This window comes from Trichinella spiralis (assembly GCF_000181795.1).
Source record: "Trichinella spiralis strain ISS 195 chromosome Unknown Scfld6, whole genome shotgun sequence".
In the NCBI taxonomy this organism is placed as follows: domain Eukaryota; kingdom Metazoa; phylum Nematoda; class Enoplea; order Trichinellida; family Trichinellidae; genus Trichinella; species Trichinella spiralis.
Genome location: NW_003526945.1, coordinates 373,087 through 392,439, shown reverse-complemented (window position 1 = coordinate 392,439; position 19,353 = coordinate 373,087). Strand labels below are relative to the sequence as shown.

The 19,353-nt window shown below is 35.8% G+C and overlaps 5 protein-coding genes across 5 annotated transcripts; 3 read left to right on the top strand and 2 right to left on the bottom strand.

Moving 5' to 3' along the window:
* Positions 1-126: 126 nt before the first annotated feature.
* Positions 127-2,820, bottom strand: Tsp_10090 (UDP-N-acetylglucosamine transporter). Its single transcript, XM_003373198.1, has 10 exons — positions 2,798-2,820; positions 2,240-2,306; positions 1,816-2,014; positions 1,602-1,756; positions 1,413-1,535; positions 1,171-1,347; positions 794-931; positions 646-681; positions 435-485; positions 127-252 (listed from the first exon to the last, which is right to left on the bottom strand). The coding sequence occupies exons 1-10, from the start codon at positions 2,818-2,820 to the stop codon at positions 127-129; spliced, it is 1,095 nt and encodes a 364-aa protein (XP_003373246.1).
* A 457-nt stretch (positions 2,821-3,277) lies between these two features.
* Positions 3,278-5,656, top strand: Tsp_10089 (transmembrane protein 66). The gene is made up of 10 exons (XM_003373197.1): positions 3,278-3,328; positions 3,476-3,517; positions 3,908-3,995; positions 4,118-4,317; positions 4,423-4,537; positions 4,816-4,938; positions 4,995-5,082; positions 5,168-5,280; positions 5,550-5,622; positions 5,644-5,656. Exons 1-10 carry the CDS (start codon positions 3,278-3,280, stop codon positions 5,654-5,656), a joined length of 906 nt encoding a protein of 301 aa, XP_003373245.1.
* Positions 5,657-6,896: 1,240 nt separating this feature from the next.
* Tsp_10088 (zinc finger SWIM domain-containing protein 4) lies at positions 6,897-7,997 on the top strand. Its single transcript, XM_003373196.1, has 3 exons — positions 6,897-7,067; positions 7,270-7,353; positions 7,404-7,997. Exons 1-3 carry the CDS (start codon positions 6,897-6,899, stop codon positions 7,995-7,997), a joined length of 849 nt encoding a protein of 282 aa, XP_003373244.1.
* A 3,280-nt stretch (positions 7,998-11,277) lies between these two features.
* Tsp_10087 (zinc finger SWIM domain-containing protein 5) lies at positions 11,278-15,693 on the top strand. Its single transcript, XM_003373195.1, is given in 14 exon segments — positions 11,278-11,333; positions 11,408-11,535; positions 11,608-11,751; positions 11,807-11,946; positions 12,011-12,173; positions 12,252-12,464; positions 12,874-13,011; positions 13,089-13,592; positions 13,612-13,780; positions 14,130-14,260; positions 14,328-14,560; positions 14,578-14,708; positions 14,797-14,828; positions 15,035-15,693. 14 exon segments carry the CDS (start codon positions 11,278-11,280, stop codon positions 15,691-15,693), a joined length of 2,841 nt encoding a protein of 946 aa, XP_003373243.1.
* A 1,710-nt stretch (positions 15,694-17,403) lies between these two features.
* On the bottom strand, positions 17,404-18,855 carry Tsp_10086 (receptor expression-enhancing protein 5). Its single transcript, XM_003373194.1, has 5 exons — positions 18,494-18,855; positions 18,178-18,271; positions 17,879-18,017; positions 17,703-17,829; positions 17,404-17,640 (listed from the first exon to the last, which is right to left on the bottom strand). Exons 1-5 carry the CDS (start codon positions 18,630-18,632, stop codon positions 17,618-17,620), a joined length of 522 nt encoding a protein of 173 aa, XP_003373242.1. The 5' UTR covers positions 18,633-18,855; the 3' UTR covers positions 17,404-17,617.
* Positions 18,856-19,353: the final 498 nt, after the last annotated feature.

Sequence of the window (19,353 nt, the reverse complement as noted above, 5' to 3'; positions counted from 1 at the left end):
TTTACATTTTCAGCAATTTTTATCCATCATAAAATGATAAATTTATTTCTAAAAGCGGATCGAAATTTTAAGTTTTTTAAAATTAATTTAATAAAACTATTTCAGTGTTAGTAAAAAAGAGCAATCTTAGCCATTGCAGTAGGTGAATACCCTCAAAAGTTGGCGAGCAACTAAACAACTTACGATGAAGCTTCGACCTAACACTGAAGCATCGTAGGGCGATAGCAAAAACAAGTCGCCATTACAGTATTCCTTTTATAAATAGGCAAGTACATTTAAATTCATTAAAAACTGTTCATAGATTTATTAATTTTTTCATATTTGTGAAATTAGAAATTGCTTTACAATTATTGCTCAAAGACAAACTTTCAAATAATTTCAAAATTTAATGACAATATCAATTTTTGATTATCTAAAAAGTTTTCAATGAAAACATGATCACAGCTTCTGCAAAAGTACTCCGTTTTTCGCTCATATGCAATATTCTAAATGAATAAATTTAAATAAAAGCAGAATAAAAGTTTTCTCTAACAATTCCAATTGCTATGATTAAAATGTTCAAAGTAGCAAGCAAACAATGAAAATAGTTTGACAAGTAGATGTTACGACAGTCGTAATCACAATGTACTAGTTTGAAGCACTAACAAGAGTACATGTACGTTGCTGCAATGACGAGGATGGCTCCAATTAAAAAAGTCCTAAAAGAAATTAGTATTTTTAAATGTTTAAAATAAGAAAATGAAGTCTCTATCAATATAAATAATATGTAAAGAATAATCTACAAAAAACATACGTACACAGTCGGCTGGAAGTCTGCCAACAAAAAATATGACAAAAGACCAGATAAGACGATCGATATAGACGACGCAAACACTTTTACAATATTATCCATATACTTGACTACCATCCCAATGACAAGTCCACCAAAAGCCTAAATCTTTTTAAAAACTTCATAATTATCATTTTCATAAAAGTACTAACATTTGCAAAAGCTCACCTGAAGTAATATAACAAGCCACGTAAAAATGTTATAACCCTGAAAGAAACCGTTTTCAACAACTGCAGACAAATCGTTGACAAATACAGCACCAAATCCAGAGAAAACGCTAAATAAAGCTGCGCGAAAAGAATACAATTTTCGACAACAGTTAATTTTTGCATAATAAAAACTGTACCCAATTGAAAATTGCGCATCCAAAGAGAAGTATTGGTAGTTTTCAAAATCAACTCCAAGTAAACACCAGAGAATCCACTTGTAAAACAAGCAATAATCACGGCCGACAAGCCGATCACTTTACTCGACCAGTCATGCGTGAACTGCTGATCCACAGTTGAATTAGCAGGAATCTTGAATAAATTTCAAATTTGAATATTGAAAATAGCAAATAAAATTAAACTTCCTAATTGAATACCTGAACAATGGCAACGCCACACATTAGAGCAAACAACGACAACCATTTCAACAAATCCAATCGTTTACCAAGCATAAGTACTGACAAAATGGCCGTAGTTAAAATTTTACTTTGATAAGTTATCTATAATACAAAATATTATTTTAAAGAAATTTAAAAATCAAACAATCTCTGTAAAAATTCTCATACTTGATACGTCGCTGCATCCAGATTGGACAAGGCTAAAAATAATAAATTATTTTGTGCGATGTACAAAAGTGCCGGCACAAGCATTTTCAACATTTCATAGCGTTTCACGATCATTTCTGTGCGCAGTTGAGTTTGCATTTCAGAAACTGAATATCCTAAAATTGTGAACATAGAATGAAGTAATAAGTAAAATATTCAAGAGGAAATTTTCGACCAGCTTCATGAAAAATCATGACCAACGAAATAACCACTTTGAGCACTTCTGACAAAGCGACAGCAGTTGAAGACAAATACCGTCCATCGGTCACGTTCATTGTACGCGAATAACGCAGAAGCAGAACAACACTAGATGTCGTGAAAACCAACACACCCAAACTAATGCATTTGGAATGCCAAGAGATTGAATTTTGTTTCTAAATATTAAAATTTTCTCATTTTTAACAATTAATTTCTTAAAATCATTTAACTATAATCTATAAAAACAATACTAATAAATCAATTTAACAAAAGTCGAACTAAAATTAGTTTCTAAAACAGAATTTGTTGTGTGATTCATAAAATAATGATTTGAATATAAAATACATAAACACTTTTCAAATGCAAAATTAGCAAACACAAGACAAAAATTAAAAATCTACCTTTGACGAATGCATTTGTAAAATTTTCTTGTTTCGTGCCAATCTTTTAATTTGCAATCTGTACTTCCTAAAATTATACAATTCTGTAAAACTAACTACTACATTACAAAAATGAAAATGCATTCTACACTTTATTTTAAAACATTTCATCATTTTAAATCTCGTATATTTACCACACGTTTTTCAAATATAAATTTACAAATATTACAAATACTAATAACACTGGTTGCACAAGTAGCAAACCACATACCCAATTATAATATAAATTTAGAATAAAATATTTTCACACAAATTAATATTAAACATATCTTACTAAATTGTAACAATTTTCATTAATTAAAAGAAAACTGACGCAATGCATTCAATCACAGATGTAAACAACCAGTAAAGTTGAAGCTTCTTTGATTGCAAAACTTCTTTGTTCCGACTTTAAGCGAAATAACTGCTGCTATCTCCTACTGCAATTGCATTTTCGCAGGTATCTATAAAAACACTTTAAACAGGCAACTTATGCAAAGAAACAATAACGATATTCGCATTTGAAAACAAAAAGACTACTTGGCCGGAAATTTGCACGGCATTGTAACTTCAAAAATGCAACTATTCACCAATACAGTTTAATCAGACTAATAACAGAATTAAATGTAAGACTAAAGCAATATAAAGTAAATCGCATTTCATGATTCATCTTTCCACAGATCAAAAATCTCATTCAACACTTTCAGTAAAATGTGAACGTTCATCAACTGCAAAATAACGTTCTTCGCTTTCCTTTGTCTTTCCTGTAGTTTCTTCATCATCGGCAGGCAAATCGCGTACTTTACAGGTTGGGTAAAGCCAATAATCTACTCTAGTACGCCATTTCTCCGGCACATATCGCCAAATAAGTGGTTGGATAAACTTGATGTACAACCAGAGAAAAAACGGTACCAAAATGCACGGAATACACACCATTTTTAAAAAAGCTACAAAAAAATAGAGATAAATTTGAAAAATTTAAGAAATATCAAATGAAAATTAATAAATGTGCTTGCAATAATGAATCGGCGTTATTCAACAAAAAGTTCTAAAAATGATAAACTCACGACAGTAATCTGTAAATAAAGCAAGAAGTGCTGTTTATTTATTGTCTGATAACAGACATATATTCCGTATTTAAAAAATTATACTAATAAAAAGTAAATTGTAAAACGCAAAATTAATAAAACAAATGCTTTTTTAAAATATTTATTGAAGCAATTCTTCAATTACAGTAGTAACATGGTACTGTACCCAAGGGTGAGCAATGAGATTTCAATAGCATTATATAAAATAAAAACTCATAAAATATATTAAAATATTTTTAAAATGCATGATAAGTTGGTAGAAATCCTTAATGATGCTCTTATGACGAGATTTACTATTAAAAAAATTGATGCTATTTACCACATTTTATTTATACGAAACTTAAACACTTTATAAGCATTTTATGAATTATAATTTTAAATTATAATAATACAATATTATGCATTTTTATAATATAATATAATATAATATAATAAATTAATTAAAAAAACAGTTAATGAATATTGCGTCTTAACTTTACAACACTTTTACACTTGAATTTAATTAGGCAGTTACAGTAACAGCTGACGTTTTAATTAGCCATTATATGTAGAGTGATATTAGTGTTGTTACAAGTGGTCAAGTTCAACTGCACATTTGTGTGAAACTTTTAATAATATTAACGACTTTAGTTTCAAACTGGAAGCTGTCCGTTTTTTATTCTGAAATTCAAAATTATCCATGATTATTCTTACTCTAGCTGCTTTACTTATATCTGGTATTTATTTGTGCTTATTAATATTCAAGATTGAATGATTGTTAAAACTTTTTCAGCATCTGAAAGCAGCTCTAGGGACCGTATTCGGCTGAGGGATGTTGAAGTATTGACTCTCAAAGATGGCGCTTATACATCTGGACGACGAGTCACTCCGATTCCTCAATTAAAATGCGTCGGTGGAACAGCAGGTTGCACATACTTTAGACCACATGTTGTTCAGTGTTACAATCGTGGAACTGATGGATCTGATGTTCATGTAATGTAGTTTTTCAATTATTTTAATTATTATCATGGTTTTATGATTTAATTTTATCATATAGTATATATTTTTATACTGAATTGTTTTGTTTATTGTTTTCAGTGGGAATGCAAAACAAACATGGATCCACGTTTTCAATTTGGAACGATTGAAGTTATTTGCGAAGGTTATAATTATCCGGATGATGAGTTTATATTAAAAGGCTCTTGTGGTGTACGTAAGTGTAAAAAGTTGAATATTGTTATGCATGTGTATTTGTGTTTCAGCTAGAATATAGCATAGATTGGGCTTACAATGGGCAACAGAAGCGGTGGTGGTCGTTGCCAAACATTTTCAACTTTAATAGTAGTAAATCACTTTGCATATTGTAAGTAATTTAAATATTTATTTTCATTTCATTGTTTTTATTCTTGTCTTTTAGCGGTTTTAAACTGACGGACATTTTGTTCTTTGGTTGTGTGTGTATTTTTATTTATGCTTTTTATAATATGATAGCTGGACAAAGTTATAATGATAGCTCAGGTTCGTGGGGAGGATGGTGGCCTGGTGGCGGTGGTGGTGGAGGCAGAGGTTCACCACCAGGTCCTGGATTCCGCCCAGAATATTACCCTAGTTCAGGTAAATATCATATTTTAAAATCTGCGAATTAGAGTAAATAGAATTTTTGCTGATAGGCTGCGATGGAGGCTCTTCATCGAGACCCGGCTTTTGGACTGGGCTTGGAGCTGGTAGTCTTTTGGGCTATTTGTTTGGCAGCAGGGAGTAAGTGAAATTGTGACAAATTGTCTTATTGGTAAACTTACTGTTATACACACACACGTATATATATATATATTTATTTATATAGTACATATCACCCTACTGGTTTTGGATATTCTCATTTTCGAAGTTCTCCTTCACCGACGTGGTCTGAAGATCAGCCATCCACTTCTACTGGATATCGTGGAGAACCTGCATCTGGTATGTGACTGCTTGTATTATTATTTTTAATTAGTATTTGAATGGATGATTTTTTCCAGGATATGGTACTACCCGTCGACGATAAAAAGAAATTATGATACACTGAAATCAGTATTGTATATTGTACTTTTGTACTTAGCATGGTAGAGATGTAGTATTCTGTTTTCAAATAAATAGTAAATGAGGATAAATTTTGTATTTTAATTTAATTTTTGCAACTATTAAGTTAGCAGCGGCTTAAAAATTATTCTCTAGAGCAATTTATCCAGCAGGGAGGTTGGAAACATCTGCCAGTGCACCTGGGATGGAGTATGCGCGGATGATGGCAAAGAAATTTATTATGTTTTTATTTTTATTTTTCAGTTTAATGTTTTGAAATTAGAGATAGTTGTTGTTCAGTATTGATAAGGTACATTAATGTTGAACGCCATATGTTTCACTTTTAGTTGGCAATTGTTAATTTTGGTTAATGCTGCATGAAAATAAAAATTACGGTTGAATTCAGAGAGTCAGTCAGAGATTATAGCGAATAGAATTTATTTCAATCTTCATTAAAAACCACTCATGAACAATAGTGAAAATGTTACACAAATAAATATTGCTTGAACTTACAATTTTAATTGAATTGAAAAATGCCAATAGAAATGTTGGACCAATCAGAGAATGAGAGAAAAAACGCGGGTAATGGGGGGTTCACACAGGCAAATGTATAATGAAAAATATGTACAAAATGTTTATTATTATTAAAAAATAAATAAATAAAATGAACAAAAAAAGAAAAAAAAATTAAATTTTATAGTCTAATACCGTCGAAAATGAAGTAAAGATGTTTTGTTTTGGAATTCTCTTTTTTTTGACAAATAATGATCAAGTTTTGAAAAACTTTTTTAGGTCAAACTGTAAATTTCAAATTCATGCCACATACAGTATAACATGAATGATTTGAAAATGATGAAATTGAAATTTGAAAAATGTCCATCGAATTTTAAATTAAAAAATGTTCAATTTGAATAACAAGTTGTCACTCAGAATGAATGTAATTTTCGAGGAAAAGTGTAAATGTTAATTGAAAGTCGGTTTAGTGTTGTTTTGGTTTTAGTTTGAATTCTGCATCGTATAATGTTGATGGAAATATGTGAAAAGTAAACGTTGTGTATTTGTAAATTGAAATGAAAATTTTGAAAATATATTCTGAAATTCAGGTTCATTTTTTCGATGTTTGTGTTTGAATGAATCATTGAATTTCAAATTCGCTTGGGCATCGTTGACAAGGACAATATTGCCAAATTTTGCTGGATGCAGCAGGTTGCTTGATTTCCAATTCAACATTCCAATGAATGGATGGATGAATGAATGCGTTCAGTTGATCACGACCGGCATGTTTGCTGTTTTTGGTATATTCAATGTGCGAGAGAATTGTCGAACGAGTACAGTTTGAAATTTTGTACCGCGTGTGAAAATTTCCCTGCAACAGGCAATAGACTGTGCAGACAGGCAGACGCCACCACTCCACAATTTAAATATTGGTTGGCAACGGTGCACAGGTTAGCATTGGTCAAATGGTCGTCGGGCAGTGGTCAGCCAGAGGCTTTTCTCCGCTCTTATTATAAGAAACAATGGGCCACGGTTCATGCCAGAAGAGGGCGCCAGTGGAGAACATTCCGCCTGGGCGGAGTGGGACATTTTTGACCAATGGTGTGCCGACCGCATTTCGCAACTTGCTCCCGGGAATGCGCGCGCGTTCGTTCATTCTACTGGCCGAGCGGTCGATCGATGGGGGTCAATCCGTTTGATGGCGTTCTGTCTGTTCGGTGCGCGTTCATTTCCTTGCCATCGAATATTCAATTTTTCCCTTTCTTTTTTCAATTCAAATCAATAAATTCGAAATAATAATTTTTAAAATTATTCGCATTTTTTATGAAGAGATTTCGGTGGAGGAGATTGTTTGTTTTTTTTCCTTTCGATTACATATTTTGGTCGAATTTGTAGTGGAGTCGTCGGACAGAAGAAGAAGAAGACAATTCAGTTTTGTCGACTTGTGCGTGGGCGTGTGTGGTGCCGTGTACTGAAGTGGTTTTTCATCCAGTTGGGTTCGTTTCCACTACTTCGTCTATAATATACAGATTAACGACCGACTCGCCGACCGAATGGGCAAACGCATGCCTGGGTCGGCTTCTTGGCACCTGGTGCCCGACTCGTCTCCGGCCAAGCAGCCGAGGCGCTACCGGCAGCTGGGACTTGACGCCCAGGAGAAGCGCCTGCAGCGTCGGGACGGCGTGGTCACTCTGCTCGACTGGGCCGCCCGGGTGGTGGCCGAAAATTATCCACTGCACGTGATCGAACAACGCTACCGGGTCGTGCCCGAGCCGGTGCTCTACAGGGTGCTTTTGTGGGCGTTCCCGCGCGAGGAGATGTTCATCCGTCTCTACTCTTGTCCGGCGCCGGACGTGGAACGGTCGTCCAGAGGCGGCGCGCCGTCGTCTAGCGCCTTTGTCGACGGCGTTCGTCTGCTGGATTTCAACGCCGTGGAAGAGGCGCTACAAATTGGTAAGCAATTTGTTGGTTGTCATTTTGTTTTACTCTTCTCACTCTCCCTCTTTGTTTCCCATCTCTATTGCCTACTTGAAACTTGCTTCCTCCTTTTTTTTGGCTTCCCTGCCTCCCCCTCTCCACCCCCTACCGGTCTATCCTCCTCGCCCTTGTTGACCCGGCACTAATCTGCCGTCGGGGTCGGGCGGTTGGTTGCAGTTACAGGATGAATTGATCCTCCAGGCGACCATAAACCCACGCGACCCGGCTTCCACAATGGAAATCTTTTCAGCTTTGGTAATTGCTTGGCTGACCTCGGAGTATTTTCAAGTCACGAGGAATAGAATATATTTTTGCACATGAGCGAAGAGTTGTCGTGCACGATGAATAAGCGAAGAGCGCACTTCTGAACTTCAATTATTTCACGTGATGCATATGAGAGAAAATGGAAGAAAAAAAAGCACTAATAATGGAAACAAGAGACGATAATAAACGATGACAGATAGAGAGATGGAGATAGAGACAGCGGTATTCGATGAAGTAGAATAAGGAAGAAGAGAAAAGAAGGGAAGGGAAAAATTGCAATTTAACCTGAACATTTCTGGTCAACGATCACAGTACGCTGTTCGAAACTGGATCCTCACAGAACAGTCAGTGTCTGTGTTTATCTCGTCTGGCCGATCAACGTCGGCTGTCGGCCAGACATTGGACTGCAACCGGTCCGTCAGGCGCGTTTTTACTATCGATCCGCACGACGCCATTCAGACAAGCCAGACATAACAATGCATCTTGACCCACATTATCTGCATATCAATTTATTATTATTATTATTATTACTACTATTATTATTATTTATATTCAAAGAAAAGAAGCCATAATTCTTCTTTTATTTTTATTTTTATTTTTTGATAAAAGTTGAGCAGAGATTTTTGACTGGTCAACGATTTGTTTTTGCCGTCAGGCTTTCGAAGCTTCCCATTAAGATCGATCTGTCTGTCCATTTCTGCACGCTTGACCTAAATGTATGCATCCAAAAAATCAGCAGATACCCTTTTTTTATCATTAATTTGTCCAAAATTGTCAACTTTCAAATCGCATGCGCACTTGCACACGCATATATATGTATCTATTATTTGCATATTGATATTTGAACACTGGCTAGCATTGAGGTGGGGGCTAAACAAAAAACAATATGTATTTCTTGCCTGCACTGGGGAACATCGACGTCTTTTATCGATTTATTTGCTCTTTCATTTCGAGAAAATTAAGCCAATTATTTTTCCATTCACTTGTTCTTATTGCAAACTTTGTGAACAATTTTTCAACAGAACAAGCACACATCTTTGCGTCGAAATTTCACCTTCTACAAATTATGTGGAAAATTTGCATATTTATCCTTTCACAAATGGGCAAATGGAAAAATCACAAATACGGCCCATTTGGTCATGCTGGCTTTGAATTTGTTCAGCAAGTGCAAACAACAACGGCAGATATTTGCAAGTTCATTTTTTTTCAAGCTGTACGTATTCCTTTTTTTTCTTCCTTGTTCTTCATTTCTATTTGCAATATACATTTTGTTTGGATTTGCCGTTGGATCATCCGTTATGTGTGATAAACGGATTTAATGATAAGTGTGGATTTTTCCATTTTGTGGTCGAGGCAAATATTTGTCGGTCGTGTTTGTCTTGACCGTGGAACGTGGAAAATAAGTGGTGCTGAATTTTTGTCCATTTTTCTATTCCATTCGACATTCATCTGAACAATAGCAATAGAAAGTGATGGAGACAGAAAGAAAAAATTTTTGTCCATGGAATTATTCATTTTTTTTGTTTGTTTGTTTGTTTTTTCTGTTGCTGTCGAGGGTGTGGTCGGTCGGGTACAATTCCTTTTGTTCGTGGCGTTGTCGTGGGAACACAGACGCGTGCCGGACACGCGGCCGTCGATGTGAGTCTGGGGCGCCGCGTGGGCGGTCTCTAATGTCGGGTGGACAATGGTCGCGTACGGGCACCGTTGGGGGTCAACGGGTCGAGCTATTTGGCATGCGGAGATCGAGTGGGGTAGAAATTCCCCTTTTATTGTTGTTATTATTATTAATTTTTTTCTCCCATTCCATTGAATACTGACTTCGTTGTCGTTGGTTCGGGCAGGTCAGTGGTGGAGGGTTAAAAAAAAAGAAAGGAGCTTGAACAGAAGAAAAAGAAAGAAAGAAAAAGAATCCACGAAAGCATCGTCGTTGACCCATGGTTGACCAGGGACCGTTTTCTCACGGTCGTTTATTTGCTTGTTGAGCACCTGCGGCTTTTGGATTTCTTTTTCACTTAGGCCGAATGAACGCGTTTCTGTTCATTACTGTTTGCCTCCTCGCTTTAACGTTGTTTGTCATAAGGATCGACATTGGAAACTGCCCGTGTACAACTAATCGTCCTACCTATTCCACAATGAACCCAAAATTGAATTTCTCTCCATGACAAACGGGCCAAGACCCTTGAAACAATGCGATATTATTATTATTATTATTTAAATTTATTTTCTATAGGAAGCCAATCCACATACATTATTCGGCTTTTGAATGCACACTCGTCGTCTATTCAGTAGTATTGCCTTTACAGGTTGCCAGTAATGCAGACGGATAATTTCACAACATTTCTACAATTCTTCATTTTTCATCCGTGTAAAAAATGAAAAATTCTTGTTTTTTTTCTTTTGCATTTCAAACCAGGATGTTTATCTATTTATTGTTGCAGTTCAACGAGATGAAAAATACCTATTTCACTTATTAATGCAATTTTTTGTTCAATTTTTCAATCCAGTTGTGAAAAATGTTCATTGACGAGGAAATAAAATTTCTGGGTCATGTGAAAATCGACCATTTGACAGTTGAATAAAATGAATACGGTTATTAGGGATATTTTATTGTTGCAATAATGTCACTAGAGATGTTTTTATGAATATTTTATTTGTCGTTATTGTTGTTGTACCAATGTCTGGGTTGTTATTTTCGGTCCGCATCTGGCCAGCTCTGATCGAAGAAGATGTCGGGATTCGAGGCGCGCCGGCTTGAACCTGGTGGCATTGACACACTTGTACTTGGGGGCACAGTGGACGAATTGTCTACATTCCGCTTCGGCTGGAAAGGCTGTCTCGATCAGGGGACCAGCTTCGGTCCAACAGAGGGGCATTGTGGGGGCTCCATTGTGCCCGTCAGTCGAACGATATTAATCTACTCTTTTCGCGTCCAAGGTCGCTTTTCATCGTCATCATCATCATCATCACCTTCATCCTGGCTATTTGTTTTTTCTCTTTAACGAAAATTCCATTTCACAATTTCCCCATTACTGTATTTCCCATGTTGTTCTGGGTTGATTTGTCAAAGCAGAGCATCAGCTTTCAAAAGCATATTCATTTGTATATATATATATATTTTTTTCCATTCGTTTAGGGTTTCATTTGAGCGGCAGGGTCAGAGCAATGACGGGTAACGAGCTCGAACGCCACAGTTTTCGCATTTCCATGGCATTCGACAGGTGAATTATTATTTTTTTTGAAAAAAAATACAATCTGTTTTATTTAATTTCATTTTAAAATTAAACTATTTCAGGTGTAAAATTACGTCGATTCGATGCAATTGCGATAATTGCGACATTTACTGGTGCGAGCATGCTGTCGCTTTGGCGCTATTTCGCATTCGACGTCCGAAAATGGTCGAAATTCGTCTACCAATATCAGGTTCGACTAATATCAGTTTTTATCAAAGAAAAAAAATAAAAATTTACATTACACATTATGATAACATTTCAGAAAGTTTATATCAAATGGATCGTGATCAATTGCAGAAATTTGTCCAATATTTAATTGCTGAACATCACGTCGACGTCTTGCCAACGGCGCAGCATTTAGCCGATGAAATATTTCAGGACACTTCAAGAATCAACGCTGTTGCGGGTATGTTGTATCATATATTATTTTTAATTTTTTTAAACAATAAATTGCTTTTCAGGGGCACCGGATCCGACAGCCGGTCCAAATCCAGATGGAGATCACAGATGGTTTTTGGATGAATCACAAATTTGTTCAATTGTGCAAAGTTACATAACTCAAACTATTTGTTCAGAACAATTGCAAGCTCTATTTAGCAAAGTAAGATGAAAATTGTTGTTTTAATTATTACTATTTATATTATTAATTTTATATTTTCATTTAGGTTCGTGAAATGCTCAGTGAACGAGATGAAAATGGACCAAGATTACTTCAACTGATAACTAACCAATTTCTGACCAGTCAGTGTGAGTCGAGTATTTATCGTGCGATCAGTTTTCAAACTCCCCAGATCGCAGACAAATGTCAACAATTATGGGATCACTTGGGTAATTATAGTTTATTGCTTATTTTATTCTATTGTAAACTGTTCAATTCAATTGAAATCAATTCAATTCAATTCGCAGGGGCACTTTGGGTTTGTGTTGTACTGAATCCATATTGCAAACATGAACAGAAAACTGAATGGCAAGAGACATTGAAACGATGGGTGTCTATGTTGACATGTCCGCCGGAAAATATCATTTGTCTGACCAATCAGCTTTATTGTGACGTGCATGGTTCCAGTGATCCCGACCTTCCGTCCATGTCAAACGGTGGTTATGTGCGTTGGCAAGGTGGTAGGTTTGATTGAAAATTTTCCAAATTTCTTTTTCCACTCAGCTCATTTGCAAATTTTTCCACAGATCAATTTTCTTATCTACATCTGCAGGCGATTGTAAATATTGGAAATTAGTAGAAATTGAATTTGATCAGTGAGAGAGATAGAGAGAGAGGGAGTAACAATTTGTGCAAGTAGCTTGTTGGGCTTGTTTGAATAATTATTTTCAAATTTTTCAATTGTTCAACCAATACGCAATGGCTTGTTTAATATAACGCCGTTGTTGGTTTTTGGATCGAAATTGATCCCTACTCAACCGCGAGCATATTCGTTTATTTCTCCACTGAGCGCTCCACTGATTCGCATTCTATTTGATATATTCCATTTATTTATTTATTTATTTATTTATTTGTTATTTTGCATTTGAGAACTGGGCTATAGAAGAGTGTCCAGAACTGTATTTCATCGAGCTTTGGACGCGTGTTTGGTTAAGTGGACTGATTCGTTGTTGAAGAGAATTATAGAAGACGAAGATTTTTGCAATGAATACGAACCACTATGGTCAGGTATCTGAGTCGATTTGATTGTTTGTTTGTTCGTTCAACAACTACTTACCGATTGGGTGATGTTTGAATTTTTCCAGAGCATGTGCCGACTGCTTGTGCTCGAGTGGACTGTCTCCGCACGCACGGGTATCACAAACAAGCGATTCAACTGGCCATGTCGATTGTCCGGTATATGAAATTCGAGCAACGGCGTGTCAATGTAGAAGAACAGCAACTCTACCAAAGTGACCAGGGTGTTTTAGAGGCACCCTGTGATGGGTGGATTAGTCATCCGTTGGATCCGATCAACATGCTGTATGATTGTTTGATCAGTGCGGCCGAAATGTACCACGCCAACTCCAACGTCTACACCAAGTGTGCACTTGAGGCAGCGTTGATTGCGCTCAGTCAGCGACGTCGAGCATCGCCGTGCATTTATGCACAGCAGAAGGCGATCAAACAAGAAGAAAGTTTGGTGCAGAAGTTGAAAGGCATGACTTTCGACGAAACTCTCTTTGAAACTATGAAAAGTCAAGCTGAGCTGATATTGAAATGTACGTTGCTTTTTGATTCTTGGAAGAATCAATTCAAATTCAGTCAAAGTTTCACTTTTGCTTTTAGCACCTTCCCATTATCCCGTAGAAGAGAAAAAGACATGCACGTCGGACAATGAACACGAGCGACCATTCACTTCTTATTCTTCTATGCACAGTTTGGCGTCGTTTCTTTTCCAAGTTTTTTTGCCTACAGAAACTGATCTTGCCTACAGCATTGGACTGAAAGCCATTCAGTAAGTAAATGAAAATACATTGCACAAACATCGATCAACTTGGGAAATGGAGATTTTTTAAAACAGCACTTCATTTTATTATCAATTTTTAATTCTTTAAAAAAATAGCTATTTGTCAAACTATTTTGCACCGCTGACACACATACCTTTCCTTTATGGTTTGGTTAGAATGAAGTGGAATTGAAAAAATCAAATTCCCCCTTGAATCCCATTTCTATTTTTGCAGGTCATATTTTGCGCTATTGTTTGTCGTAATATTTGCTTTTATTATTTTTTTTCTCCCCAATTTCCACCATTGATTGATTTCTACTACACATAATCGGTTTTTTCATTCTATTATACTTTGCAGATGGAACATCAATGTTGAAGGTAGTGAAGCGAATACGTTGCTCAGTCGACCATTGGGTGCAGTTCCGGTGACCAATCACGGACGTTACCAACAGTCTAGTTTAGCGTCGAAATTGCTCATAGCAGCTAAAGGTAGGAAAAAAACAAGAATTTTGTCTCATTCGCCCCTCTGTCTTAATGAATTATTCCCAATGAATAGACGATGCGGTGCGTTTGCGAAATGTGCTTGAAGCGGTACAAACTAGTGTGCGCAGTCCTTCATTCTTGTACAGACTTGCCCATGAGGTGCACCGTGAGGCGTTGAGTTTGAACGAAGATTCATCATCCAGAACCAATCTACTGACTACAGCATTTGAACTTGGCTTGAGGGTGTGTTGTGCTACACGATCACCGGGCTGTTTTGCTGGTCGCAGTGAAAACGGTGCATTGCAGGTATTGCACATTGCTAGATCCAAGCCGACCTCGTGCCGTCAGGAGATGATCCAATGGGTAGTTGGCTGTGCAACAGCGTTGAGCTATCGCGCTGTGCTATCCTTGTTGAGCAATTGGCCGAAATTTTTTACTCCACTCGAAGCGACACGTATATATATATATTTTTTTTTTGTCTTATTTGTTTGGGTTTTTTTAAAAAAGAAAATTTATTTCAACTGATAATCTTATTTATTCAGGTATGGTAGCTCCGATTATCATCCGCGAAACGGTAACTCAACTGAAATTGGAATATCCCCAACGAGAAGAAATCAAACATGCTGTCCATCGGCTCGCTTTGGAATGTGCACTGAAATGTCCATCGAATTGTGCATTTCACGCGATTGCTTTGTGTAAGTGAACGGGTTGAATTAAATGAAATCCATTATTATTATTATTATTATTATTATTATTATTATTACTGATTTCACTTTTCAGGCGAGTCGGATCCGCATGCTTTTGAAGCAGCTTACAAACTCGTCATGGAAGTAGGCGAAAAGAACGGTCTCATCAATGCTGAGGAATTTTTCAACATCGGTCGGCGGATGGAACAGCTAGGCCAGAGTGAAAAAGCGTACAACATGGCATTGCTCGGCTTGAGTAGGATGCGCATCATGCACAGCGACGACGCGTCACCTTTGATCAACAGCGTCTACTGGGCATGCGCCCTCGCCCATTCACTCGGCACGATGCAACTGGCTAGGGTGATCAGTCTCATCATCAAGCACGTCCAATGCGCTACTGTACTTTCGGATATACTGAGGAGATGTGCCTTTTCATCCAGTCACGCAATCATGAATCCATCTTCAAAGCACGGTCCAACTTCGGATGCTAAACTGATGCTTCTCAGTCAAGCATCGTTGAAGCAGCTTCTCAACGCGGCCATCAATGCCTACATCGAGACGGTCCATTCACGTCTGGCCCACATCAGCCCTCGTCATTACAACGAATTTTTGGATTTTCTCGCCAAAGCGCGCGAAACGTTCGTCTTATCCGAAGAGGGGCACGTCAAATTTTCCCATCTAATTGAACACATGAAATTCTTCTACCGGGGCAAGAAGAAGCTAGTCGCCCTGATTCGTAGCCGTTTCGGCTGAACCACACACACAGCAACGGAGTTTGTTTTATTTGTGTTTACCACCTTTCTCCGTTTGCTTTTGTGTGCATATATCGAATCGAATCGAATATTCAAATCTCTTCCATTTTCCGTGCCATACGTACATTTTTATTTTTTTTCCAAATTTTTAGCATACTCAACACACAAGCAAATCTTCGACCGGTTCAATTTTACCTGTTTATCTTTTCTTATTCTTTTTTAATATCACACATCTTGCCAGTGCTGCTCCATTCATTTCCTCTTCCTCTATTCACTTCCACTTTTGGTTTGTCTTAGCAACAAATCAGCAAGCACTTTTTTTGAATATTTCTTTATATTCATATTTGTATACATATTATTACACAGTGTCTTGGAAAATTAGGGCTCAATGTGTTTTGTTTGTTTCAACAAAAGAAAACACGACAAAAAACTAATTGCAACAACTAATTGACATGACAAAACAAACGTTAAAGCAGCGACGACTTTTGCCAATTGTTTGTTGTTGTTGTTTTTATTTAAATTTTTTTCCATATTTCTGCGTTTTCAAGCTTTATACTCAGAGTTCAATGTTTGTTTTTTCACACAGCAGTGCTTGCTCAGGTGCACTGACTCACCAAAGATTTTTCTTTCTGCTCTTTTCAACTCATTGATTTGTTAAATGATAATATTTCAGTTTTACTACACGACAGAAATTAATAAATTCAAAAGCAAAAGTAGACTGACTGACGTGTGTAAGAAACGACGTGAGCAACGGGCGTGATATGAATATGATGACGAGAAGAAATTTAAATTTTGTGCACAAACAAACAGGACAGAATATTTTCAACGATCGAGCAAGTCAGTTAGTTCAAGGCTGTTGTTGTTCATCACGTCCAACGTGAACGGAATAAATCAACACTACTGACTGACGACTTCGAACGCTCGCTCGGCAAATATGCAATTTTTCCAGCAACAAACAATTTCAAATCCATACCCATATCAGTATACATTTACATATATATGCACGCATGCAGACAATAAATAATAAATGTTACTTCTTTTAATGGAAAATAAATTTGTTACTTGACAATCCGTATACGTTTGTGTTCTATTTTTGTAGAACATTGAGTAAACAAATTTTAAAATTCAACATGAGCAAATTTCCTCATCAACCATTGCATAAATAAATACAAACACAAGACGATAAATAAATAAATAAACAAACATTTCTCATGCCTATTTATATGTGTGCACCCAAATAACTAATTTTTGTCTGATAAAGTAAAATGTAATTACGTTTCAATTCTGAATCTATTTCAAATATTTAATTATCCAATTACATTGCAACAATTACAGCTGATTTGATGTTGACTGTTCATCTTCGATCATCTGCGCCAGGAATATTTTTAAATAACCTTACATGAATTTCAGTTTCATCATCCTCTCTTATCATTGGTTAGATGTTTCGAAAAAATGGATAAGAAACACTAAATGGAACAAAAAATAAACCAAATTTATTTTTAAAATTGTCTGATTTTCAAATTCAATTTGACATTTACTAATCCACTTGCAACAAATACACCGGTCTCAGATACAATTTACGTTTTAATAATTTTCAAACACAAATTGCCATTCGATATGTTTCACGATCGCTATTTATATTTCATTCACTATTATAATTGATAACAATTATCAACGTTTCTCTTTATTCTTTCAATACTAGACAAATAACAGAATTTAATTTACTCATAATAGGTGCATACTGTAAAAAGACATCATCAATAACCGAAGTGAATAAAATGCATACTTCAAATACCATTACATAATAAATAAATTTGGTGCAAAATAAATAAATCATAGTAGTAAAAAAAAAGAAACTTTCCAAATTTATATTTTCCTTTCTACGTCATGAAATTTCCACACCATTGTTTACACCATTGTTTACTTCAATTTTTCTTTCCTTTCTTCTCTGACAGTTAAAAATAAAACTACAAATTAATTAATTGACTGATGATCTGCTTTTCAACATACCGTCATATACTGCGGTATTCTTTTCCATGCATTCGTTGAGACGAGCCATGGTTGGAATGACAACTTTCTCATACAACTTTTCTGCTCCTCTAGTCGCTGGGATATACAAGTACAGCAACAGCAAAAACTGAAAAATGCAAATTACTCGTAAAAATCAAAAATAAACAAGCATCTACCTTCGCCAGATAATAAATCGGGAACCATGACAATAAAAAGCCGGAAGCAAATTCGATGACATTGAAGAATCCAAAAACTACCCAATATGTCAGCCAGTGTGTGTCGTCCTTTTTATCTGGTGATTGAACTGCAAAAAACCTGAAAGCACCCTTAATTAATTAATCAAGAATGTCAGTCGAACAATTTGAATTTCAACTCAATTCAATTTTAAGATTCATTTCAACAATTTACAAAATTCAACAACTATTTCAGCACGAAACAAATTGCACTGCATTTTACAAATAAAAGTCAAACTTACGAGGCATAAGCTGGATATGCAAAGCCAGCGAGATTGCACAGCAGTTGCGCCAAGTATCCAAAAATCAGGTAAATGCAAAAGAGTAAAAACATCCCTAATATAGAATGTACACAACACGTAAATAACATTAAAACACGCACTATAAACTACAACATAAATTCTGACAAAAAATGAATGGTAATGAAAAAAAATATACAATCTAAAATGAATTTTATAAAAAAATATTAAAAAAAAAATTAAAATTCAAGAAATAAGTAGTTTAAAAAATTGTACATGAAAAACAAAAAGCCTACGGTAGTACAAATGCCAAAATTACCTATGGCAATGTAAAAACGATCGACGCCCGTTTTCGATTCCAATGTTGCCAGAAATGCGTTGAACTTGTTATTTTCGCGCAATTTAAGGGTCAACATTTCTCGAAAATTTTCCACACGATCCATCATGCTGCTCGACATTTCGCCCAAAATATAACTATAAACACATGAATGTGACGAACGCAAATGAATAACTGTTTTCAATAATAATAATAAGAGCAACAAATATCGCGAGCGAAAACACGATAACGGAAAAGCGAGAAGTTATTAACAGACTGGGAAAAGAGAGTTTCCAGATTTGGTCAACACAGTTTAAAAAGCAGAAACAAAATACAAGCGTAAACAAATGATTGTGTTGTTCAAGTACTGTCAGAATCATTTTCATTGAAATGAATTGAGTTGAATTGACTGGAAATGAAATCTTTCATTCATCATCAGAACTGTAACAAAAATAAAAAAAGGAACAGATTGAACTGCTGCCATTTTGCCAAAGCTGAGCGAATGCAGCTTAGAGAGATATGGGAAAATACCGCACGCCGTAAACGTCATCAGACAACCAATCACATTACGCCAGTGCTGTGTTTATGTACCTGAAAATTATTCATAAATTTCAAAACGGTAAACATTAATGTAAATAATTTATATCTAAAAAAGCAAAAACGGAAGAAAAACATTTAAAAATAAAACATTTATTTCATTTATACACTGAACAACAGCCGAACAAACATAGCAGTGAATAATGAATGGCTACATGGAAATCAATACATGTATTTTGTGAGAATCTGAGTTTTTGGCACACAGCTATCAGAATAAAAAAAATGTTAACAAATAGTTGAAATCACGCTGTCGGCTTGTCAATAGA

Bases quoted from the DNA above. Each gene is read 5' to 3' on its own strand.
- Tsp_10088 (XM_003373196.1), top strand. From the start codon at position 6,897: ATGGGCCACGGTTCATGCCAGAAGAGGGCGCCAGTGGAGAACATTCCG. The intron at 7,068-7,269 runs GTTTGATGGCGT...TCGAATTTGTAG, and splicing joins CGATCGATGGGGGTCAATCC to TGGAGTCGTCGGACAGAAGA. The intron at 7,354-7,403 runs GTTTTTCATCCA...TATAATATACAG, and splicing joins TGGTGCCGTGTACTGAAGTG to ATTAACGACCGACTCGCCGA.
- Tsp_10090 (XM_003373198.1), bottom strand. From the start codon at position 2,820: ATGCCGTGCAAATTTCCGGCCAA. The intron at 1,536-1,601 runs GTATGAGAATTT...TTTGTATTATAG, and splicing joins TGGATGCAGCGACGTATCAA to ATAACTTATCAAAGTAAAAT. The intron at 253-434 runs GTTTTCATTGAA...TATTTATAAAAG, and splicing joins TTTGCAGAAGCTGTGATCAT to GAATACTGTAATGGCGACTT.
- Tsp_10089 (XM_003373197.1), top strand. From the start codon at position 3,278: ATGAATCGGCGTTATTCAACAAAAAGTTCTAAAAATGATAAACTCACG. The intron at 5,083-5,167 runs GTAAGTGAAATT...TTATTTATATAG, and splicing joins TATTTGTTTGGCAGCAGGGA to TACATATCACCCTACTGGTT. The intron at 5,281-5,549 runs GTATGTGACTGC...CAATTTATCCAG, and splicing joins TCGTGGAGAACCTGCATCTG to CAGGGAGGTTGGAAACATCT.
- Tsp_10086 (XM_003373194.1), bottom strand. From the start codon at position 18,632: ATGTCGAGCAGCATGATGGATCGTGTGGAAAATTTTCGAGAAATGTTG. The intron at 18,018-18,177 runs GTAAGTTTGACT...GGGTGCTTTCAG, and splicing joins GCATATCCAGCTTATGCCTC to GTTTTTTGCAGTTCAATCAC. The intron at 17,641-17,702 runs GTATGTTGAAAA...TTTAACTGTCAG, and splicing joins GAATACCGCAGTATATGACG to AGAAGAAAGGAAAGAAAAAT.
- Tsp_10087 (XM_003373195.1), top strand. From the start codon at position 11,278: ATGACGGGTAACGAGCTCGAACGCCACAGTTTTCGCATTTCCATGGCA. The intron at 11,334-11,407 runs GTGAATTATTAT...AAACTATTTCAG, and splicing joins ATTTCCATGGCATTCGACAG to GTGTAAAATTACGTCGATTC. The intron at 12,465-12,873 runs GTAGGTTTGATT...TTTGCATTTGAG, and splicing joins TTATGTGCGTTGGCAAGGTG to AACTGGGCTATAGAAGAGTG.